A 15,345-nucleotide genomic window follows, 5' to 3' on the forward strand; every position below is an offset into this window, starting at 1 on the left:
GTTCATGCATTCAGACAGGTTCCTTGAAGCAAAGGGACCATCATATATAGTTTTGGTTTGGAGTTACCAGTACGAGGATCATTGGAGGTAGTTGGCCATGTGTTATGAGTTTCCCAGCCTTCAGGAAGGGGGTCCTCATTTTGTAAGCCTTGTGCCCGGTGTCTTCCCACTGTGTTGTTTCTGTGTTGTGATTCACAATATATACTCTATCATTTGAATCTACTTTCCTTTCCCAGCCTGGTGGTAAAGGACCAAGAGGTTCATTTTCTGCACTCTACATTGAGGCCAAATAGAGGTATCGCTGGTTAAACTGTTGCATAGCTCCCTGAAGTTGATTGCGCTGAGACTGCCATAGTAAACTCTTCCACGATCATCAACCCTCCTTTCCCACCCTGGTGGCAAATGCTGTGGCCATTCCCAAGTTGTAGTTCTTGTATTGTGATCAACGTAATAGGTTCTACCATGAGGATCCTTCCTCTGTTCCCATCCTGGAGGCAAAGGTTCTATGCTGTTGATAGCAGGCTGTTGCCTTACAGCTTCCCCAGATACATTTGAAGACTCCCTTGGTTTGGCTGCTTCTGTAACGGTGTTGTTTCTCTGACTTGAAGATGCAAGGTCTGTGGGAGCAACAGTTTCAGTTCCAGCAGAAACATTAGGGGCCATTGTAGATGTGCTGCTTTCAGAGGTATTAGTAAATCCACTGTAAATAAAGGGCCACAAATTGCATACGAACGCAGTTGTAGATGGAAGCTAGCTCATTTCTGTTACCTGTGTCAGTCAAATGCTCTTCCCAGCCATGTGAAGATCAATGTTTCCAGACATGCTGTTTGAAAGTTCCTTCCAACAGATCATGGCCTTCAAACCCTATGACTTAAGGAGATGATTGTATGTGATATTCAGAGGAGAAGAAGGATTGGATTATGGTGGTTTAGCCAGAGAATGGCTCTTCTTGCTTTCCCATGAAGTATTGAACCCTATGTACTGCCTGTTTGAATATGCTGGAAAGAGCAACTACAGCCTACAGATAAATCCAGCATCAACAATCAATCCTGATCATCTTTCATATTTCTGTTTCATTGGATGGTTTATTGCCATGGCATTGTTTCATGGCAAATTCATAGACGCTGTTTTTTCCCAGCCATTCTACAAGTGCATGCTAAATAAGAAACTCACAATAAAGGATTTGGAATCTATTGATACTGAATTTTATAATTCCCTAATTTGGATAAGGGACAACAACATTGAAGAATGTAATTTATTTTTTTTATTTTTTGGTTTTCCACATATGGGTGTTTAATGAACAGTTCTTCTTTGCTATTTATTTCTGCCAGAGCAGAACAGACTGTTTTTCAACAAATTGAAATCTTGTCTGAGCAGAAATGATTGTACCTGTCTTTCCTTGGTACTGTAATTAGTTTTACCTACAACAAAATACTGGATCTTAGCAGCATCACTGCCTGGCCCGAAGATTTTGCTTCCATGGTTAGAAAAAGAGATGACTGTTGGTGAAAAGTGCCTGAAATGTTTAAGCAGATGAAAAAAAGTGCTACCTTTGGAGAGATAGCCACTACCTAAAAGTGCATTGTTTTTGGCACACTTCATAAAGTTAGCATTATTATTGTGTTCTGTAGATGTAAAACACATTAAAATGGTTAGATGTGAAACACAACCCTGCTAAACTGACTAACAAGGGACAGGAAAACTAAGGTACAATCCTGGAACGACTTCTGTCATCTTCTGTGGTGTTTAGGAGACAAAGTTTGCAGCAGACTGGGCCACCAATCCTCCTGGCAGTAGAAAATTAAGTGGAATGCTTAAACATTCAATTTTGTCACTCACACTCTTTTCAAGTCAAAATGGTACTTTCCCACTCAGTAAGGTAACTCCAGAGAAAGCCATTAGCAGATCACCGATCCTCCATTGAGAGCACACAAGTCACCAACAGCGGCCACTTGTATCTCTTTTTTTGTAGCCCACGTCACCGCCACACTAGAGCAGCTATCCAATAATCACCCCAGTTCCTGCATTCTTTACAACAAAAAACTTAAATTACTTATTTTTAAAAAATAACCTTCTCCACTTTATTTATTTCCCCCTCAGAGACTGGCCAGAATAAAATTGAAGCAGAAAAAGACTTTATTTAAAATGTGTATAAAGAAATACACATTAATGAGCTCTAGTTTTATAGAGCTTTAAATTTGCATCGCAGCCATTCAGAAGAGTCAGGAGGTGCTTGGCTTTATACAGAATATGTTCAGACTGCTCTGTGTTCTCACTTATGCAACATCTCCAAGATTATTTCTATTGCAGGGCTGTTATAAAGGTTTTAAAGCCTTAGGCCAAACGTTTCCTCACTATGTAGAAAATGCTGCTGGCTTTTTGAAATGATGGAATATGATATTCTGTCAGCTTAATTTTAAAGAACTGTAATAGTTGATAACCCTTTCTGCTACATCAGTGTAGCAGCAAAGAAAAGAAGAACTTGCAGCCTCAGAGCAGCACAGGCCATCATGAGGGTGGGAGGAAAATAGGCAGAGACCCCATCCGAGAGATCTGGTGGGTGGCCTCAGGTTGAGGACCCCCTTCAAGGACCTGAAAGTGTCACTCACATCCTGATTGGTCATGTCCCAGTATGGCCTCTCTCAAAAGGACGTCACTTCCCACATCACAATGCCATAACTCCAGACATCGCTTGCTGAAGTGAATTTGTGGAAGGTGATGACTTTGGGAGCTGTCCATCGGATTGAGATATTCCCACCCCAAGGAAGAGATTCAGGGAATCTGTTGAGCAGCCAGTACAACCACGACACCATGCCCTGTCCCCACCCACCCCCAACAATGGAAAAGTCCTTGTTCTTGCTTCACCTGTGTTAATGCATCTGGGGCTATATCCTCCTTTCCCCAAAAAGCTGGGAGTTCTCCCTCTCCTGCTCCCTGCTGCTTCCACTTCCTTTCCATTCCAGTACACTCCCCCCTCCAGATACCCCAGCTCCGGCTTCTTCCCCCACTATCCCTCATCCCCTCTATCCAGTCCTGAACCCTCTGACCTAATTGCAAGACACCATTCCCAGCCCAGAGAACTCTGTGGTCCTCTCTCTGCTCTTTGCCCAACTGCCCAGTCTTTTTTATATATATACATTACATTTTTATATATATATATATATATCCATCCATGTGCATGTATATAAAGTCTCAGCACTTATTAGGGTTCCAGGATGAGTTTACATAGAATGAAGCAACACTTCCATCTTATTTGCCCCTAAAATGGGTCCCCACTGCGGTGAACTTTGACACAGACTCATTCAGAAAAAATGACAAAAAAAAATATTTACACCGAAACTTTGTCCTGCACAAAAGGAAGTCACAGAAAGGGCAGAGTCCAAGAGAGTATATGGAAATCAAAAAAATCAAATGTCCCAGAATCCAGGCAACTAACGTGCTTGCCAGGACACTGACAGGGGCCAGAGAGATGGCTGAGGGCTTCAGGATGCTGCCAGGCCCCCATTTCCAGCTCCATGTGGGGGCAGCGTCATTGGAGGGAGAAACATGGATTTCAGCCTCCCGGGCATGCTGGCAATCTCCAGGTCCTGAGATTCACAAGATTTTATCAAGCAGGCAAACTCAAGGACTCCCATCCCATCGTTACTGAAGCCGTAAGCTTTGATCACATCCTGCTGGATCCGAGTGGCCACGGGCAGCCAGGAACTGTAACATCTTGCCCATGTCATTGCCAATGTTCTCCCTCGCTTTGTCCAGGCACTGGACATTTTCCGGTACTCCAAACACCTTGATCACTTCTGCCAGGACCACTTTCACTTGCTCCGCGTTCAAGAAGACCGGCTGGGCCTGGGAAGAAGCCACGGGCCACTGGAGGCTGGATGTGAGGGAGACAGGCCGCTCAACAGTTAAAAAAATAAAACCAAAAGCAAAACCAAACTGAGAACTCTCAATTAGCAGCACCACCAACTGCAAAAAGCAAGTCAGACCCTTTGCTGGGTCATTTGCCGCCTGCACGTTTTTGGCTGCATTCCCAACAGAATCCGAAGTATGACTTATTTCTTTCTAGTTGGACAAGCTGAGGCCAGCTCTGGTCCAAATTCAGACTCTTCTCTTTTCCCTTCTGTACCACAAGACGAGGATGGCCAGCCAAGCGTGCTCAATGTTTCCTTCTTTCTGCCTCTGTAACATCACCCCCCCCCCCAGTATGGGGCCATCCCCAAAAATCGCCTCTCGTCAACTATTGTCCAGTTCCTTCTGTCTCTCTTCCACCTCCTGGCGACATTTCCCGCTCCTGTCAGAGGAGGAAACAAGTGCCTTTATTTTATAATGGAATGTTTTTAAAAAAGATGAACTTAAACCACATTCTGCAGCGTCACCCAGAAGCCCCCAAAGCAGTGAGCCCGAGTCCTGTCTCTGCCTGCTAGATGAACTCTTGAATGTAGAGCTTGGTCCTCACAGCTGGACAGGGTCTGGTTTCTTATGGCCTGAAGCCCCAAACAGAGGCCTGTAGCTTTTTGCAGCTTTGTAGATCCCTGTTGGCTCACCACACCCTCCAGCTTGGGGGGGGGGGTGTTGGCTTCGCAAAAGCTCCTCCTCGTAGCAATGGCAGAACAAGTATCCCATGAGCTTGCAAAAAAAATCTCTTTTTTTCCTGTAATGGTGGGAGTATTTCCTTTAAAAAAAAATGACAAAGTCAAATTTAAAAAAAAAAACCCCTATTGACAGCTAAATAAAAGTTGGTGTGTTTTATTTAAATCAGTGCATGGCTTTGGGTTTGTGGTAAGACAAAGTCAGAGAAGAGTTTGTGTGAACTGCCAAATCCCCAGGGTTTCAAAATCTCTGCCACTCCACACCCACTATTGTACTTCCCCAACTGTCTCAAGGTAGTCTGACTAAAAAGACCAACCTTCTAATTGGCAGACTCAGAGAACATTCACACTGAGCCCAGCCTCCCATATATCCCTCCACCAATCACTGCGGCAGCTCCCAAATGACCAGCAGGTGGCCACCAAGTCCCCCAGACCTATCTGCAGACCAAAAAGAAATTCTGGTTTTGGCCAAACTTGTTCACAGCTGGTTGGAAAGAGGTTGAGACACCTATTACGACTTGCTCGGTATCATTCACAAAACTGTGGCCCCAACCACATTGGAAGAGAAAGGCCACCAGCCACCAGTTGGAGTTGGGTAGTGTGTGCGTGTGTGCATGTGTGGATACTGCTGAACCACTTTCAGGCTTTCTTGTTACAAACATTCCCATCCTGCCTGGAATGCTTTTCAGGTCAAAGAATTTGTCTTTCCACAGACTAACAAAAACAGACAGTATTGCTTGAGATCTCTGACCCCCTACCCCCGAAAAACCATGAGCAACATACTTCTTGCTTGATGAGGAAGGAGCAAGCGGGGCAGCAGTATCTTGAAAATAATCAAGCACTGCGGGGAGGGAATTCCAAAACCAAGTGAGTCCAGAGACCTTTCTCTGCCCATGTAGCCTGATGGCCCCCCTTGACCCTACCCTACCAGAAAGGTACGCTCAAAGGGGTGCTGAAGCTGGCCTCCTGTCACCTGGGAGCCAGGAAGGCAAACAGTTGCTTTATTCCATTGCAGTTTTGTATGGAATTAGCCAAACAGCACAAACACAAATAACTGAAAGGACATCTTGATTCAGCAGAGAGGGCTTCCTCAGCTTTTCCCCAAGGACCCCTCTTTCATGCCACAAAGTGCAACCCTCTCCCTTGCCCACACCCCAGTGGGCTGCTGCAGTAGCATCCCCTTCCCAGAAGCCCCATGGAAATGAGTGGTGGGGCTTGCTGGCTGAAGGCCACTGCAGAGACCACAGTCCATTCAGATTTCAGCAAACATTGAATTCACACAAGTGAAAGGGGCTGGACATTGCACTGTTCTCTTCACCTACCCATTGGTGGCAACTGTAGTTCTTGATTAATCCAAAAATGCCCTGAACAAAAATCCTTCTTAGAGCAGGCCCAAACATCTCTTTGTGCTTGGGGGTCAATTGACGTTCTCAACCACTGTCAGCCTGAATGTCTTGATGGGGCTTGCAGACCCACATGCCTCCTCACCCCAATTAGCCAGTTGCGCACCCTCCTCCCCATTCCACACAGGCCTCAGATGGCAAGCTGCACACACATTTGTAGGGAAAACCTGCCACGAAGGTGGCCTAGAGAAACCTTGAGGAGTTCTTTAGTGTTCACAGGCGGCCACTGAACCAAAGTCTCTCTGCCAGGCTGCAGACCCCACCCCATCTGCTGCAGTGTTGCAGTCAATTTGCTTGTCTTATCCCGAGTGTTTATGATAAAAGCCAAACACTGACTCTTCCACCCTCTCCAGAGAATCCTGATGCCATGTGGTTACGGGGCAGCAGCATTCCAAGTGACAGCAGCAGCCGTTGCTTGTTCAGTTGAGGGTCGCAAGGTGGGACGAGGCCAGGCTGCCACAGCTGGGGGTTGCCAATAGCAGAATCTTCTCTTTGCAACAACCACCAGGCCCAAGGGGAAAACAGAATTCTATACCTTACAGGCCAGATGGATAGACAGATAGATGGGCAATATCTGACCTCACACAAATTCCAACATTCCACTCTTTGTTCTTTCATCCCGCAGTCTTCTTTGGCTAGAAGTCTGAGCAAAGAAATTCAAGGACCAAAACAAATGGATCATTCTCCAAACTCTTCCTATTATTACACATAACTGACTGGAAGGCTCGCATCATCTAGATCCACCAGGCCAGGATCCTGTTCCTGAACGCCATTTTTATTCTGAGGTCATAGACCCTGTGCAGTTACTTTGGAAACTGGGTCTCTTGAAGGGACAGCCTGGATCTTGGAGCTCCCTGGCTTGGCCTTGGTAAAAGATTCTTGAAATCTTCGCTTCTCCAAGACAAAGGGCTTGGTGTTAATGGTTGAGACCAAAGTGGGGTTGTGAATGGCTGCGGAAGTTGAGGTGGCTGCTGCAGTTTTTGCAGGCCAGTTGGATTCTGATGCACTGATGGAATGCTCAGAAGCGGCTCATCTTCCAGGTCCCCGCTGTGCTACGATTGCACCAGAGATTGCTTTAATCCAGCTGTGCATGTCCTCTGGACTGTCAGCCTGTACATAAAAGGTCTGAGAAGTTGTTACAATTTCAGATAGATTGTCTCTCATCATTATATCACTTTGTTTACATTCCTGGAATTTATGAACCTCTTTCAGTGGTATAATCCGAAGAGGCTCCTTATCCAGTTCTGATTTAAAATAGCCAATTGTATTCTCATCCAACTGAAAGTATCTTCTTTTCCAGTTCTTCATCACTGCTCCTTGTTTAACATAATAGCCAGCTTTGATCACAACATTATGTGGGGGGTGCTTAGCAGAATAGTAAGGGCAGCTTTGGCACTGTTTCAAGTAGTTTTTATCACCCTCACCATAATCATTTACATCTTCTTTCTGAGTAGGGGTTTTTATAGGAACACCAACAATGTCCATTCTGTAAGACATCTGCTTCTTTATCCCCACATTTCCAGCTTGACGATTTGAATTATCAGTCTGAGACAATGAATCAGCCTGCTTTGGTACTGTGATTTTGGTAGCTTTGTTTAGGACATTTACCCATTCAACTAAGTCTTGTTGATCATTGGCTTGTGGAAAGTATTTCCTCATTCCTGCATTCATGACAAAGCAGAATTCTGCCTTTGGCCTTCGCTCAGTTGCATCACTGACCTTTGAAATGTAGGTAAGTTTAATGGCTCCAACAGGGGGAGATCCAGAGGGAAGGTTCTGTGGATTATCCACGCACCACACCAAGCTTTCTTCTTTGTGTCTAGTTTAAAATATCTCTGCAGAAACTTCCCACTCTTCTTATTTTCTTCAATATCTAGAAAACCACAAATGCGATTTTGATGATCCACATAAGGCGTTTCTGAACCTAAACATTACATCAAATCCGAGCAAATTCCTGCGTGGGAGCCCCTGAGAGCAAAGTGACTGTGAAGCTGGACCAGCCATCGCTTCACCACTCCCCTCGTCCACCCCGCCCTCTTTTCCTCTCAGCACTGGAGCTGCCCTTCCCCCTCCTCCGACAGAGCAGTTTTCTAATTGTCATACGGTTACATCACCACAATGATTTATTCCATTTCACAGTGGCCAGTTTCCCCATGAAAGCCTTTCATTTCCATATCATTGTGCAGAGGTTGTGATGGCAGCACACAGCTTGGCACAGATATGACATCATCACCTGAAAGTCCCACTTTCACTCAAGCCACATTGCCAAGTGCTGCATCCTGCCACTATTAACCCCTCTTTAGCAATCAGGCCATGGGGGGCTGCATTCCAAGTGGACTGGACACCTCCCCTCCCCACCCGGACAGACAAGGGAGCAGATCTTGTTTCAATTAAATCTCCCCATTTTGGGAAGTTAGCAGGTCGTGGGCAATGGTTCTCCCTTCACCCACCAAGGATGGAAGACAGATTTTAAAGGGTCATTACCCCAAACAAATTCTCCAAACATCACCTCAAGGTCAAAGAACAGCAAATCAAGACTCTTCATTTTAGAACTATTGCCACTAGACTGAGCAGCCCCCCTTGAAAAACTAGTGGCCCTTAGAAACACCATAAGAATTTAACACCTCCCCCATGCAAATTTCAGCCCAGCTGCCATCTTGGGAGGCCATCTTGGCAATTCCACTTTGGGAGTCCTTGTTCCTGAAGACTAGAGAAGTACACCATTTTCCACAGAAGAGCAGTCTGGGAAGCAGGATAAATGTGAGGCCATCTTTGGCATTTCCTTCTGTATGAAGAATGTAGCCTTTTACTTCCTCATCTCTGTGCTTATCTAATTTGCATTTGTTGATGAACACATTCATTATGCCAACAGTTCATCCTTTGTTTAGTATTTGAAGCTCACTAAATGCTACAGGGCACAACAAATAATGCATCTAGTTGTTCAGTCACAAGTTCTAGACATAACATGTTATGGAATGCTCATAAGTAAATCTTAAATTGATTATTTAAATTTACAGTAATCTTTCTCTAGCGAATGAACTTGAACATTTCTAGGCCTATACACAGCACCAAAAACTGAGGTGAACAAACTTTTCTATTTTATGAAGTTTAGCTACAACAAATAACTAATTGTTAGTTCTGAAAAAAGAAAAAATAGAGTTTCTAAATGCAGTTACATATAATTGTACAAATCTTAAATAGGTATTATGTTCTTAAGAACTGGATCCCACTTACAGAATTGTTTAAATTAAACTTTGAGTTAATACCACTTTACAAAAACACCAAAACTATAGAACACTCAATCATTTTCCAGATAATCTGAAGAAAAGTTAACCCAGGCCAGAAACTGTATATTTAACCACCTTATGTTAAACAACTGGGGAATTTACTCAGAACAATAGGAGCAATTATGTAGTCAACAAATTGGTGCCATTGCAAATCTTGAAGCAAGGAAGGAATTTTGAAAGCAAGTAATACAAGCTCATTTTTGATTGCAGACTCAATCATGACTGCCCATCCCTCTTCACAGCTTCTACTCTTTGAAGCAGAGCATTTCCCAAAGCTTCTCTATACACTGGGCTAACAGATTCCAACAAAGAGTAGACAGTCCCATGGTATGAATTCTGTACACTATCATCCACCTGGTTGAAAGCACAACCAGCCACCCTAAATCTGGCTTCTGTGAGCTTGAGGCAATATCTGTTCCTTTCCCTGTTTCCCACATTGCTGTATGCCACATCCTCAGCACATGGAAGGCTTTTAGAGGCAAACATGATGCTTACAGCAAACAACGCATTCACCACCGCTTTTGCTTCTAGCCGCATGTCCTTCACATCTGTTCCTTCAAAATCCCTGAACTCAGAATCGTCTTCCACACCTTTGTTATTGGTGAATTCCATACGAGTATCGTTAGTCTCCATTCCCTAGCCCATTCCTCGCCTCCTCTGCTCTCCAACCCCCCTTGAGCCGCCACACTGGCAGAGGAGGAAGGAAAAGGGAGTGCTCCTGCCTTCACTTTCAACGGTGCTTTTCCCCTCTCCCCCATCCATTGTCCTAATCTTCAAAGTAGTGGCATAGGCCAATTAGCTAGCATTAAAGGGGGGAAAGCTACCAAGAGGAGAGCTTTACACTGGGTCTCTTCACTTCTTATTTGTATCGTCTTGCATATAGCAACGTCAAGAAACCTTGCAAATACTATTTGATTCTACTCTCTTGGTTCAAGAAAACAATTTTCTTTACATCCCTAACAAATGCAGGCACAAACTGCCTGGCCAGTCTTCTCCTGCCAAAAGTGTAGAGCTTTGTCATGTGTTTATGAAGTTATCTGCAGTTCTCCTGCATTAGTCCAAAACACAGCCCTGTTAGAATGTAAAGAGTAGGAACAGAATCCATTTCAAAAGTCAATTTCACTGTGTGTGGTATTGTATGCCTGCAAAATATAGATAAGTTTTATGATATATAGGTCAAATTAATTTTATTGCTTAAAAATTAACTTGTTTGGAGGGAGCAATATGCTACATCTGGGCACAACGGAGGCAAAGTCCCACAGATGCCAATGTAATAGTTACCTAATATTTGAATTTCTCTCACTGAACCTTAAAGTCTGAATAGGCTACTGCCTACTCTTATTCTGTTCAGAAAAAATCCATTTTCTATCACTTTATTGCAAAACTTTTTGGAATCCCATCATTGAAAGGATAACTGCATCTTTTGTTGGGATCTAAAATGCAAATGTACTGTGGGATTGGTCAACAAAGAGATAACCATTAACAATATGAAGTATGAACCAACTGTTGGTAAACCTAAAAACCATTTGTACAATGAGTGTGCATAATGATTTGAAGTTTTCACTAATATTTGCCTCACGGGAGAGACCCTCTTAAACAGTACCAAATTCTTGGTGTGATTTGCTATCAGAGATCACTATCTTTTTCTTGTGTTTCTGGTTGTGCAAGCGATTGCTCTAGAGGAAGTGGGGATTTTACACTGAATCTAACCCACTGACCACTTAAAGCTTTCATTAGGAACAAAGTAGTGTGTACCCCTTCCCAAAAATTGTAACCAGAAGGGGTTGGTGGGGCTCCATCTCCTGTCCCTTTCCACAGCAGAAGCACAAGGCCAACAAAGCCGCTGTAGCCTGGGAGGAGGGGGGAGTCATAAATAAATTGATCAGCTAGGTGACAATGCGGGCAGCTGATGAGATACCTAGGTCTGTTCCAATTTCCATCAATCTTCCACAGAGACTCTCACCCTCAGTATTGCTTAATGGAACAACCTCCTCAGAACTGGCACTGTTATTAAATGTTTTGGAAAAAAGATTTGTACTAAATGTGAAGCCCGGTCAAATTAAAAAACAACACTAAAATATCTCCTATAAAGACTTACTCAAAAGTGAATTACTTGTATTTCAGCCCTTCCAGTAGCTTACAAGAACTAAAAGCTGTCTCTACACTTTCTATGGTTGGCAAAAGGAATCCCCAATTATTGGTTAGTCTGATTCTGTCACTGCCTGCATTGCAAAATTTACAAGAAGAAATAAATGGCCAGTAATTGGAAACATAAGCTACTTTCATTCTTAGAAGAACTCATATGTAATATTCTATTCTTGAATGAGATGGTTTAATAATCTTTTCTGGGGACAAAGAAGAGGTATTTGCTCCCCTCCCCCTTTAATCTCAGTCATTCTGTCTTATCTTTGAAAAGGGATTCCATCTTCTGTTTCTAATATTTTAGGACACAGGAATATTTAATATTTTAGGACACAGAAAAAAATGCTCTAGCCAGGCTACCAAAGGTGACTTCCCTTCCGCCAAGTTTGAATCCTTTGCTTAAGCATTTCCCTTTCCAGTGATCTCTTAGCACCGAGTAGGAAGTGCATCTCACTTCTGTTTTGTAGGAACTTGCATTAGTCAATCCCGGTGCAACCAGACATGCAGGAGTCAGTAAGACTTGGCTGCTGCAGCCTTTCAGAGCTATGGTGTGTAAAGAGAGCTGTAGCCTGTTTCCTTTATATCTCTTTCTTTCTCTCCCTACTCCCAGCTTTCATATAAAAACTTCAAAAGATTGACAGCCAGGTACCTTGGTTGAAAAGTTTTTTCACACTTCTTTGTAAGTTTGAGTATGAATCATCTCTGCCTTTATGTATTCCTAGACGTATTCTTTGGTAGGCAATTAAAGATCAAAAATACCCTTGCTTACAGACACTTGCCATTTCCTATGTGTTCAGGCTTGGTGATCAGTATGGTCTTATTACAAAAATCTCCACACTTTTTGTGTCTGAGCTGAGCCTTCCTTGGTGAGCAGCACTCCAGTAACCCCTAAGCTAATGTCAAGGTGCTGTTCTTATGGGCGGCAAGGGCTTGGCTTGGGGGCATTGGCTTTTGGAAGGTCTGGAGAAAGACAAATAAAGGAAAAAGGAAGCTGAGCTGCCTCCCCATTGCCAGTGTGGCAATTGGAGGGCTGCTGAGGGAGCAGTTGTTCAGCTGAAAATTTTAAGTGGATGTTGGTCCCGTTTGCACTGCGGCCTTCATTATAAGTCACATGGATGTTTTTGGTCCATATTTCTTGGAGAAAGAAGAATTAAACATCTCTGAAGATGCACAAGCGCTTCTTGCTGTACTGTTTGTATAGTTCGGAATGCAGCAAATTCAGTCTCAGAAAACTATAGTCACAGTTTGGATCTCTACCAAACCAGTGTTCATTGTTCAGTTGGCAAAGCTGGGGTCAGGGCACAGAAGCACCCCCAGGGCTCTTGATTCCAAGAAACAAAGGGATGGAAAACAAATGTACAAAGAACCTGAAAAAGACTTCTTCACCAGTTCACAGATTACACAGGCATCTTTGCAAAATCAGAAAAAAGACAGACTAGGGGGATTCCGGGTGTCCTGCAAGTTGTTCTGATGCTTCACTAAGATGAGAAGTCAGAAAGGAGAACCGCCTTCCTGACCCAACTCTTCCCTCCTGCATCTGCACATGACACAACCCAGGCCTGTGGGGCTGAACCAGAAACAGACTTCAGGTAGGTGCATTTCACTAGTGCAGCTTTTTCCAAGGCCTGCCTGAGCAACTTCACCAGGTAGTGCAAGAGAGAGAACATGCACTGGGGTGGAGAGTGCTCTTCCTCTCTTCCCCAGCTTCTCTCAGCAGGCAAAGTCCTCTTGGCCTACTCTTGCTGCACGCTTTTGTTTGGTCCCTTCTCAGCAAGAGGTCAACCCTACCAAGGGGGAAAGGGCACAGATAAACACAGAGAGGAAACCAAGAATGCCCAGGCAGCTCTTGGCTTGGCTTATTCACCATCAGTAGCCCAGTAAAGGAAAGGTGATACCAGCCTTTCCTTTCTCAACTTCAGGAGGCAGGGAGCTGTCCAAATTCACTGGAAAAGAGAAAGACCATTCCACCCCTACCACTGAAAAAGCCACCCTCTCTTTGTACTGCTTCCTTAAAAAACAAAAAAGGTAAGAGAACTCTGCAGCCAAATACTATGACATCCCTGTTAGTAAACCCAAAACAATGCTTTCCCAAATGAATGTGCCCACCAGCCCGCACCCAGCGTCTACGCTGCTTGTGCCGGGCTCCTAGAGAGGGTGTCTGTTGGCAGTTTCAGTTGGCAGGCAGCTCCAGTGGAATCACCACCCACAGAGACACATTGGAAGTTATTATGTATAAGACATGTGTGACCCATTGGATATCTGCAAGGTGACACTTGTGCTCCTGCTCATTCCCTGCTCTGTCTGTCCCCAGAAGCTCTCCACCTCAGAGCCTGGGGGCTGTTGTGAACCCCTAGTGAACTACCTCAGGGTACCCCTTGCATGGGCCCTGAGGGGTGACCCCATGGCTGGGGACCACCTTGCATTGGATGGCCCCATGCTTGTGGTGGACCACCCATGGGATGACCCCAGTGAGGTCCCGTGCCCCCAGAAGGATTGTGGGATTGTGAGTTAAACCATCTCATTGAAGATTCACCTTTACCTAGTTAGAGTTTCTTTTCAGAAACTTTTTAATATATATTTCTATATATAATATGTATATATTATACAGGATATACATATTTCCATGAACAAGTCACTTTAAAACATGGGACTGTAGCTGCAACACTCTCATCGTTGTGTTGTAGAAATTTGTGTTGGTCAGTCAGCTGTTGAGACATTCAAAGACGGAAGATTCTGGAGCGTTATTTACACAGGTGGGCCGAGAGCTCTTACCTCTAAAAGGCTCTTGTGATTTAAAGTATGTGCAGTTTCAAAGCCCTGTGGAAGGGGGACAAAAGAAAAAACCACCCACAAACTATTTACAGTGTAAAACAGCATAAGTCATGAAATCCTCCTCACGCGCATGACTGAGGCTCCCAAAGAAGCCACAGAATGGGCTAACAGTCCTTTTCTGTTTCCCTGGGTTTCTTGTGAATAGCACAGTTAAAGCTGTGGCAGGCAGGGACCCAGTGATGGTCATGAAGGCATAGTTTGTACCTGGGGACATTCTTCTGGGAGCGGTGGCAATACATCCAATAGCCAGGTCCGTATGATAAAGCTTGGCAATAGGGCTTTGGGTGCCAGCGACAGAGAGAGACATCTCCCTTGACATACTTTTTCTTGCTCTGCTTACAAGGGTCCTCCTGGTAGCGAGGATCACGAACCCAGCGGGAATCTGCCGGCCTGATGTAGTACTCAATGATAAATTTGAAATAGCCGCAAGTGCATTTGAGGGCCACTAGACTCTGGGTGGGCAGCAAACTGAAGATCTTCATGAGGCTGTGGTGGGGTAGGAAGACCAGATACCACTGGGGCTCCAGCAGCTGCTGGATCTTGAACCTGGTCTCCAGAAAGTCATGCAACCTCTGCCTCTTTAAATGGCAAGAGTAAAGACCCTGCAAAACACTTTCCGTGGGAGATTCTGGAAGGTCTCCCAAAATGCTGTTTATCATACAAGGTGTGTCAGTGGGTCTTCCTTCCCATGAGCATCCCCTTGATGCTCTTCTGTGGTAGCATCTCCTGTACGGAGGTGCTTGTGGTGAGTTTCATGCTTGGACAACAGTAGGAATAACCTCCCTGGAAGAGAATCTTCCCCAAAGATTGAGTTGGAAGGGTGCACTTTTCTACATGCTTTATCTGTCTTTGTGACAGAGATGCTAATACTTAAGGACTCTTTTGTCCTTAGATGTGAATTCAGATGAGGAACAGCTCTTGGTTCTTTAGGCATAAAACCAACACGGGTGTCCTGAGCAGTTTCTGGATATGTAGAGGGAAGTGGTGTTGAGATCTTTTTAGTCTCACACCAACTACCAGATGGCCCTGAAGATGCCAGATCAAGTTTAGGATTGGAGTTCTCCTCAAGAGCAGTCACAAATGAAGATGACT

At 44.4% G+C, this 15,345-nt stretch overlaps 1 protein-coding gene and 3 pseudogenes across 1 annotated transcript; 1 reads left to right on the top strand and 3 right to left on the bottom strand.

The window, feature by feature from the left end:
- Nucleotides 1–608: 608 nt before the first annotated feature.
- Nucleotides 609–3,051, top strand: LOC129346881 (NEDD4-like E3 ubiquitin-protein ligase WWP1; annotated as a pseudogene).
- A 431-nt stretch (nucleotides 3,052–3,482) lies between these two features.
- LOC129346884 (protein C10-like) lies at nucleotides 3,483–4,188 on the bottom strand (annotated as a pseudogene).
- Nucleotides 4,189–7,044: 2,856 nt separating this feature from the next.
- Nucleotides 7,045–8,853, bottom strand: LOC129346885 (pleckstrin homology domain-containing family A member 1-like; annotated as a pseudogene).
- Nucleotides 8,854–9,495: 642 nt separating this feature from the next.
- LOC129346889 (GSK3-beta interaction protein-like) lies at nucleotides 9,496–9,912 on the bottom strand. The gene has a single exon (XM_055004000.1). It carries the CDS (start codon nucleotides 9,910–9,912, stop codon nucleotides 9,496–9,498), a length of 417 nt encoding a protein of 138 aa, XP_054859975.1.
- Nucleotides 9,913–15,345: the final 5,433 nt, after the last annotated feature.

The sequence above is a fragment of the Eublepharis macularius genome, unplaced genomic scaffold, assembly GCF_028583425.1.
Source record: "Eublepharis macularius isolate TG4126 unplaced genomic scaffold, MPM_Emac_v1.0 Eublepharis_30, whole genome shotgun sequence".
NCBI classification, from domain to species: domain Eukaryota; kingdom Metazoa; phylum Chordata; class Lepidosauria; order Squamata; family Eublepharidae; genus Eublepharis; species Eublepharis macularius.